The sequence below is a fragment of the Salvia hispanica genome, chromosome 2 (assembly GCF_023119035.1).
Source record: "Salvia hispanica cultivar TCC Black 2014 chromosome 2, UniMelb_Shisp_WGS_1.0, whole genome shotgun sequence".
NCBI classification, from domain to species: Eukaryota; Viridiplantae; Streptophyta; class Magnoliopsida; order Lamiales; family Lamiaceae; genus Salvia; species Salvia hispanica.
Window position 1 is genome coordinate 19,619,009 of NC_062966.1, and position 9,919 is coordinate 19,628,927.

Genomic DNA, 9,919 nt, shown 5'->3' on the forward strand with positions numbered 1-9,919 from the left:
ATACTGCCCGATCCCCTTGTCACGTGACAGCACGTGACTGGTTGCTTCTGAGTTCGATCAATATTCACCCACAATCCGTGGATTCGCCGGTAATATGTCTCAAGATCAAGATTTTCCTGTCTCATATATATTATTTTGTCCTCCAGGTCATAAATCAAATATGGATCTGCCTTGCCTTCAAAGGTAATTGCGACGTTATCCCACAACGCCTTGGAAGTTTGGTGGTGAGCGAAATCAGCAATAATATCATTTTCGATGTTATCGATGATCCAAGAAAAGACTACCAGATCGGTTTCTTCCCACTCCCGATATCCTTTGCTGCCCGGTTCCGGCGGTTCGTCTTGGATATGTGAATATCCTCTCCTGCTTCCTATCGCGACTTTCATCAAGCGCGACCACAACGGGTAGTTCTTCCCGTTTAATTTGAACGCCACGGTAACGTTCTTGTTTGTCCTCAATTTTGAGGATTCGGTTGCTGGTTTCTCCTCGTCTGTGTCTGACATTTTGGATGTGAGAGTTGGGTTATGTTTTTTTTTGGTTTTAGGTAAATGCCGAGAATTGGGTATTACACGGCTATGATGAGATTTCTCTGAGCCAGAATTCTTCCTGCTCTGATACCATGAAGAAATAGTTAGGGATCGGAAAGATGTATTTTATTGCTTAATTCAATATGTGCTAGGGTTACAACCTTTATAGGTAGGAGAAGATTTACATATGGTAAACGAGATTATTGGAGATCCTATCTAGTTATGGTATACAATCAAATTAAAATCAATCACCATAATTACGTGATTTCTTTCCAACACCAGCATATTGAACCTGAGCAAATAATTGATATGCATAGTATTATCCATGCACAGTGTTGAAATCATAAACGTTTTTGGTTTAGAATAAAATGATATATTCACAACTTAAACAATCGATAGATTAACTAAAGCAAATTAGTTCAAAGGTATTTCTCTTAACTCTCTCTTGTTAATGCATTTTCCTAAACAAATCATGAGTTCTAATTTTAAATTAAAACTAACGCCAAATATAGACCTTCAGATCATAAAATAGATAGTGAAGATCTCGAATTTTAGTAGGGCTGCAAATTTAGTCCTTGAGTTTTGGATATATCCGATCCCGACCCGAACACAAAATTTGGGTATTCAAATCCGAAATTATGTGTTTGGGTAATTGATGTAAAAAAAATGGATTTCAGGTACCCGAATAGTACTTGATTATGGAAATGTGCACTTGTGTTGTTACATTACTCCTTCCATCACACTAAAGTATGCACTTTTGATTGGGTACGAGTTTCAATTCACAATTGGTAAAAAAAAAGGAAAGATAGTGAGAAAAAGTAATTAAAATATTATTAGGAATGAGTCACACCTCTTTAGAGATAAAAGACTTTCTCAAAATAGAAAGTGCATACTCTTGTGGAACGAACTAAAAAGAAAATAGTGCATACTCTTATGGGATGGAGAGAGTAATTTTTTTTTCGTAGGCCTGTAGCGTAATTTTATTTATCACTCTTAGTTTTAACAATGTTTCCATGCCTCACTCTTTCAACTTTAAGTTTATTTAGCCCACCTCGAGTCGTTGTCGCTACACCCCAAAAATGTCTTGATTTTGATATTAACTACTCCATCCGTCTGCCATTAGGAGTCTCATTTCTTAGCGTCACGAGTTTTAAGAAATGTTAAAAAAAATTGATGGAAAAAAGTTAGTGGAATAGAGATCTCATTTGTATATATTAGTAAATGAAATATGAGTGAAATGAGTTAGTAGAAAGTGAGACCATATTACCATTTATGGTAAAAGTGAACGGGAACTCCTATTCGTGGACGGACTAAAATGGCAAAATGGGACTCCTATTTACGGACGGAGGGAGTAGTGTCTAATGTTTATCAGTATAGTAGCGTCTAATGCTTATTACTACTCCTAGTATATATGTAAAATTGTAGTATCATTATAATAACTGAAGTTTGAACTTTGAATAATAGTCAATAGGTTACACTCCCTATGTTAATTTTCATAACTCATGTACTCGTCAGAATATAATTTACATAAATAAATAAATCTGAAGCATAATAATTTCGGATTTGCGGGTATAATGCTCTTAATTGCATTGCGGGTATAAAGTAAAATAAATTTGAAACATAAATCTAAAAACCCGTATCGAAACTAAAGTGGACAATATCTCATTCTATTTTCCTTTATTATTTATGGGTCCCACCATCCACTACACAATTTCAACTACGTTTTCTTCTTTTTCTTATTTTATCAATTACACATTAAAACTCGTGCAAATCCTAAATGGCTTATTTCTATGGGACGAAGGGAGTAGATTGCAATAACAATCCGAATTGCAGGCTTAACCTCCTAAATATTGGATGAGGATATTAGTCCATGATATGAATTCGATCAAAATATCAAGCCGATATATTTTTTATACTATATGTTATGTTAGTATGAATTTGATCAAAATACCAAGCTCATATATGTTTCTATATGTTGTTATGTTGGTATGAATTCGCTCAAAATACCAAGCTGATATATTTTATATACTCCATGTTACATGTTTGCATTAATTTGGTCAATATACTAAACTTATCACTGTATATTCGGCCAAAATTTCCAATATTTTTGAGCTAAATATTAAAGAAATCTAAGTCTGTAAAGTGTAAACCCAACTTGGATTGCAGTAAGACATTATTTAGCCCAATACGAAATGAATACTGGACCTATAAAAAGTCGCCCAATAAAGAAGGAGAAGAACCAAATTTCAATTTCTTCGCGGCGTCAGTCGCAAGGTGTCCAATAGATCTGCAATTCCAGCCTCCCAGGTATGCTGTTGATTGCTTCTTTGATTTACTCAACAGTTCATCATGTTTTTTTATCTGGTAAGAGGTCTTGGATTTATTAATTTTGTGAATCTTGCGTAAAATTAGCTGGTTTAGATGACAAGAAGGAGTGATTTGCTGCTTTTGGAGGAAGTCATGTGTTGATGGCATTGGTTATGTGATGACCTAATTTACTTTGATAATTTTGGAAAATCTAATTATTAAAGAGAATTCTGAAGCATGTGGACTTGATAGAAGAGTTGTCCACGCTGTAGGATTTTATTGTTCTAGTATCTGCAATAGATGTAGTAGCTTCATACTGTGGCAGTTCACGCTTTCAATTTGATGAGGAAATTTGTTGTTAACCAGTTTTATTTGGAGAGGGAAGATTACACTATTTGAACCTTTATTTAAACTAATGTTTGAACATCATTGATTAAGAATAGTCTGTGACTCTGTATTTTGTAATCTTTTCCGGCACGTGTGATGAGTATGGAAAGTATGTTCCTTTTTACCCTAAACCCTAGATATGGTACTGTCTCTGTCTGGCATAATTGGTTCAAAATGAATACTACTATTATCTATGTATCTCACAATGTTGAGTTCATAATTTAGTCAGTAATAACTTAATACGGAATTAATTCACTGTTAAAAGATAGTCTTAGTTTTGGTAGCAAGTAGTTTTATTGTATGAATCACACTATTTTCTTGAAAGAAGTGCCCGTGCATTGCTATAGTGCTCATGGAATAAAGCTTACACAAACAAGTCTTGCAGATGGCTTTGGTTGTTATTTGTGGTCAGCCTTGTAGTGGGAAGTCAACAGCCGCAGCCTGCTTGGCTGAAGCCCTTCAAGAAACAGAACCGAAGCCATCAGTTCGGATCGTTGATGAACCTTCGTTTCACCTCATACGGAACGAGGGCTATGCTAACATGCCATCAGAAAAGAATTTAAGAGGAGTTTTGAGATCTGAAGTTGATAAATCTCTGACCAGAGACAATATTATTATAGTGGTTCTTTGAACAGCATAAAGGGTACAGATACGAGCTATGGTGTCTGGCTCGTGCAGTTGGTACAAGATACTGTGTCATGCACTGTGATGCTGAAGAGACATACTGTCGAAAATGGAATGAAGAACGGTGGGATAAATCAGAGGAGAAATATGATGATAAAATATTTGAAGATCTGGTTAGAAGGTTTGAGAGGCCAGATAGCAGAAGCCGTTGGGATTCACCGTTGTTTGAGCTATGGCCCTCCCGAGATGGGATTGAAAAATCGTTGGCTGCCATAGTGGATGCTGTAAGATACCTGACAAAAAGAGTAGACTCAAAAACCAAGGATGTTAAAGTGTTGCAGCCCACTATTGCAACACAGGGTGCACGTCTAACAGAGGCGAATTCTCTCTACGAGTTGGATAGAGCAACACTTGAGGTAATGAACATGATCGTGGAAGCACAGTCCCATGCAGCCGGAGGGCCCCTCAATGGCGTGACTCTTGGGCTGGGCTTACCTAGTGTTGATATTTCAAGACATGTTGGCCTCCCCGAGCTGCGTAGGCTCAGGCAAACTTTCATAAATTAACAGGGCAATCGAGCTTGAGTGGTCCGCCACCACCCTAAGATGCTGATAGTGCAAAGAGAATGTTTGTGGATTACTTGAACAGGGAATCGGGAAACAGTTAGAGCCAGAGGCAAATTGCAGAGCGCTGAAAATCTTCTCAACGTTCTGCTAATGCACGGCAGTGTCCATGCCGGAGAGATTTTGTATTCACCCTGGAAGCAATGCTGGAGACAAGATGTTGGAGCAACTGGGCCGTGATTTTGGGATAAGGTGATTTAGCACTGCACCGTTAAAATAAGCTTATTTTTCGAAGATATTGTGCTGTTTGTTTCGTGTTGTATGGTTTGTGATCAAAGCATATACATATATATAACTTACTTTTCTTATCCATCTTTTGTTAGATAATTGCTATTTGCTTTCAATCTATCTTTTGTTAAACCATTGTTATTTGCTTTCAGTGTCAATTGTTTTCTGCTGGAAATAGACACATTTCCCCCCTTCAGACTCTTAAGTAAGTATGGAGTGGACGGGAGATTAAGGTCCCATCATTTAAAAAAGTTTGTTAGATTAATTATTAGAGTAGTATACCTTAATTATCAACTTTATTATTAACTTTTAATTTTAATAGTATGTTCTATTCTAATTGTGTCAGCTTAGAAGATATTTATTCTTTTTCCTCTTGTAAGCAGCACTTTCTACGCCATTCAAGACCTGCCCCGATGCCATGATCTCCACGGCATCGTGCACCTCCCCGTCGTGGTTCCCCATATACGACAGTGTTAGCTTCTCCCTGTTGGCTACCAGTCTCACATAACCAAACTCACCACCACGGTACAGTGACCTAGCGGGCTGGGGGAAGATGGGATCTTTGAGTCGGTCGGGCAATGGATGCCAAATCGGCTGCCAATCCATCCCGGCCATCCCAATCACCAAGTGCACCGGGTACGCCTCCCATTTCTCCCCCTCGATGCTCAAGCTTCCACAAGTAAAGTTTTTTAGAGGGCAAAATCTCTCATATCTATGTACGTGAGCCCATAGTGCTAGTGTCACATTGTTCTTCACAAGAAGAGGCTCCAAGTGCTCTCGGAGCCTCTCCCTAAATGGGTAGTCTCTTGTCTCGTAGCTTGTAGTGTACATCGGCCTGTGCCCTTGGACAACAACGTAAGGTGTCTTGGTTCTGTTCACTGATTCAAGATCATTCTTCAAGAACTCATACTGTTTACTCCCAGCTAGGAAATTAGTCTCTGTAGAAAAATAAACAAAATGGACTACTCCCATGTCGAATGAGTAGTAAAGATTCCTCGTAGCAGGGGCTCTTGATCCGGTTGGCTCTGAGGAATTCCCCGGCATGTGAAGCCTAAGACTGTAAGGCACCCCACACTCTCCACCCCCGTCTTTTTCATAGACTGTACTGGACCAGTCGGGCTTCCAAGGCTGCAACAGCCAATCGTATTCATGATTGCCAATGCACACCAAGTATGGAACTTTGGAAGCCAAAGGTTCTATCTGGTAGAAGAAGTTATCCCACAGCCAAGAATAGCCTCTCGCGTAGCTTATATCTCCAATGTGCGATATCAACGAAGGTTTGTCGCCAATAGCTTCAAGATCTCGACTTATCCACTTAATTGTGGAGATGCTTTCTTCCTGTGTGCGCTTGTGCGTTGAGTAGGGTGTAGCAGTCCCCATGTCTCTGTACAAGAAAGCTATCGTCTCACTCGAATCCTTAACTGGAGATACGAAGTTGTAAATTGTGCTCCAGCCCCCGGAATCACTACCCACCTGCCATAGTTTATACAAATTTAAGCACACTATTAGACTAGAATTTTCTTAATCAAAGCACTGTACGATCTCTAGTTTCTATATTCAGGAATCCTCTTGATGTAGTAATAAGCATCATAGTTCAAGAAAAAAGTGAGAATTTTTACCTGATAATAATACTTCTTCCCATCCTTCAAACCAAGCATGACACCATCATGAATAAACCCAGGATCCCTCCACCCAACGCTATCATTGGCAGGCGAATCACACATATCCTCTCTCTCATACCGGGCCACCTCCGTACCCACAACCCGGTCCAATCCATCCCAGGCCAACCTGTATTTCACAAAGCTCTCCTTCCCATCATGGGTCACGAACATGACCCGCATCTCCCCATCGCCGTCCGTCAGCGCCAGGTGGACCTGCTCGGGGCCCCGACCCGGCTCAAACGTCACCGGGTCGGACTGCGCGAGGAGGTGCTTGGTCCTCGGGAGCGGGTTGTGGTCGTGGTCCATCTTGTCCGGGTTGATCTTGGATTCAGTCCAGTGGAAGATCCGGAACTGGTAATCAGATCGCATGTTGACGAGTGGGATCGTGATGGAGCCCGACCCAGACTGCCAACTGGGCGACAAGGAGAGGAAATGTAGCCGATGAAGTGGCGATGGGCGGAGTTCATCGGGGTGTAGATTCCGAGCCAGTCGAGATGCGAGGGTGAATCGAGGCCGCTCCATTTGATCGTCACTGGGTTGCCCGATTTGGAAACGGATCTTGGGGCGACCGAGATCGAGACTTTGGATGAGGATGGGGCGGCGAGGAGAGAGAGGATCGAGAGAAGCGCGAGTGTGTGTAATGTGGTCATCAGTTCTGTAATTTTGTTTTGATCAAAGTTGCTTAGTTCTTCAAGAATCTGAAGTCAGCTCTGAGTTTTTACTATAAAGACTTCATATATAATGTATTTTTATGCATATAAGCATCCAATAAAGAAGCGACAGTTAGACAAACTAACCAATGAATGTAGACTTCAGTTTGAGTAATGAGAATGATTTCACCTAAATTGTTGTCATAATTCAAAATTTATGGTGATATGATCGAAAATGTTAATATATCAATCGAATGAATTTTGTTATCAACCGACAAAAAATTACCCACAAATTTAATGTTCCTATCCATACCTATAACTAAACAATTTCATAAATTTGAGCCGTAATTAAAACTAATCAAATAAAACATAAAGCTAAACTGAAAAACAGTAAAATAAAAATATTATTATTTCTTGACAAATTTTAACACAAAAAATAATTTCATCGAAAATTTTACAAAAATATGTGGGTCTGCAAATAGATTTATATTTTTCGGATCAGGTTGGTACCCAGCACGAATCAGACCCGACCTGATTATTTTCTAAACAATAGTAACTTTTGATCATTAACACAATTATTTTTGTAAAGAACAGCAACTATTTTCTTTCGTAACAACAATGACATGCATTTATAACAACAAATTACGCAAATATCTTTCTGTTTCGTGACAATAAATCAATTTGAAATCGAAATGTTTGAAATCTTACTACGTGTTATTATTATAAATTACAAGAAAAAAGAGAGCATGAAACTTTAATTACCCTCTTTTTCAACGTTTTGCCTCAAGCCAATTCTAAGATGAAAATCGCTTTTATTTTATTTATGATGATGATTGTCTCAATTCAGTATGAACGAATTTATCAAAATTAAGCAATTACGAGAGATCATGAAGGCAAATTCATCGCTTCCGTTGCCAACTCGTTGATCGAGTTACCAGCAAAAGGGGAGAATTTGCTTTTACAATCACTTAGAAATTACACCAGCATTGATGCATTCAACTTCTGCAGATCCACAATCATCAATAAAAAAATGTCTAACATTTTTCTTTAGTTTTATCCCGAATTTAGAATTGAGATTGTCATCATCATAAATAAATACAAAAAAGATTTCATTTTATATTTTCTTCTTCTATAAACATTGAATATATAAATTAAATCATTTAAGTTTGTGTGTTGGATTTCTAATATGTATAGTTTAAAACAAATAAAAACTTTAAAAGTGTATTGGTATAATTATTAATTTCTTTAATAAATGTATCGGTATAATTAATTTCTTTACCTGCAATCACAATAAAATATACATTGTACGTAGGGTCTTGTTAGGTTGAGATTATTTAGCTAAATTGATAAATGAGATTCAATATGGGCCACTCATCCAGAATATTTGTGAAATGTCAACAGCATGTATGTTTATGTCAACAGAGGGGCATAATTGTAATTTTATTAATTTTTTAAATTTTTTTAATTTTTTTTTAAAATTTCTTTTTTCGTTTTTTTTTTTTATTATTATTTTTTTCAACTATATGTATAATTCATGTCAACTACACATCAAATGTCAACAACTTTATTCAATAAATACTATTTGACATGAATTGTACTTGTAGTTGACATTATATTGTGTAGTTAACATGAATTGTATATGTAGTTGACATGGATTGTACACATAGTTGACATTATATGTGCATAGTTGACATGAATTGTGTGTGTGGTTGACATGGATTGTACACATAGTTGACATTATATGTGTGTAGTTGACATGAATTGTATATGTAGTTGAAAAATAAAAATTTTTAAAAAAAAAAAAAAAACAAAAAATTAATTAAAAAAATTTTAAAAAAAAATTAAAAAAATTAAAAAAAAATTAAAAAAAATTAAAAAATAATTTAAATTTTTTTAAAAAAAATTAATAAAAAATTAAAATAAAAAATAAAAAAAAATATTTATTGAATAAAATTTACTATGATATTACCATTCTGCTCTTTCATAATTAATTAATCTAAAGATATTTTTTCCATGTGGAAAAATCTGAACCACTCATTTAATAAAAATGAGTGGCTGATATTGCATCTCATTTCTCAATTAGCATAAAAAATCTTAATTGATCACAATCCCTGTTCGTAGTATTTATTTTTTTAAATGAGACAGGAGTATCATTTTTCCTAATGTAATAACCTGTTTTCTTAAAATATGTGAGTGGTGCAACTTCCATATTCTTAGTACTATCATTTTTGCTATATTAAGCCCTAAGGGTTGGATTTATAGAGTATTAGTATTATTTTTCTTTTATCCTCTAATTTCTTTAATTTGTGCTTGCTCAATCATCTTGTGTATTTAAACTCGTAAAGACAAAATTCAAAATGAAATCGGCCATTTAATCATTTGAATAGAATTGTCCATGATGACAGAAGAGAGATAGAAACACGTGTAGATATTAAAACTCTTAAATCTTGTCTCACGTAGACTCTTAAATCATAGTTCATCTATATAAGTATGGATGGTGACCCATTTCTATTGGTAGAAACAAAGAAGAGGGAAATTTGTGCTCCTCGAGTTTCCCGCATATCACAGTCTTGGTATTTGTCGCGATCGAAGGTCCAAATATTGTCCGATTGTATTGAAATTTTAACCGGAGGTAGAACACTACTCAACACAACTTCAATATAGACGATTATTTCACCTCCGGCCACATTTTAGAATGAAGCTTGGCATCTTTTAGCTCTGGATAAACTTTCAACATGATCAGATAACATTTAGACTTCCGTTAATAGCGAAAACTAAGACTATGTTGTGCAAGAAATTTGAACACAATTTCCCCTCTTCTGTCGTTTTTCTTAGGGCTGGGGAAAAATACCGAAAAAATGATATATCGCTCGTATCGTATTGAAAAATATCAAAAAATTATCGAATTTTCG

At 36.4% G+C, this 9,919-nt stretch overlaps 1 protein-coding gene and 1 pseudogene across 1 annotated transcript; one reads left to right on the top strand and one right to left on the bottom strand.

Moving 5' to 3' along the window:
- The first annotated feature begins 2,715 nt into the window (after positions 1–2,715).
- On the top strand, positions 2,716–4,778 carry LOC125208216 (annotated as a pseudogene).
- Positions 4,779–5,028: 250 nt separating this feature from the next.
- On the bottom strand, positions 5,029–7,073 carry LOC125208215 (probable inactive purple acid phosphatase 2). Its single transcript, XM_048107794.1, is given in 3 exon segments — positions 5,029–6,169; positions 6,316–6,791; positions 6,794–7,073. Coding segments are annotated over 3 exon segments (1,821 nt in total). The 5' UTR covers positions 7,008–7,073; the 3' UTR covers positions 5,029–5,038.
- Positions 7,074–9,919: the final 2,846 nt, after the last annotated feature.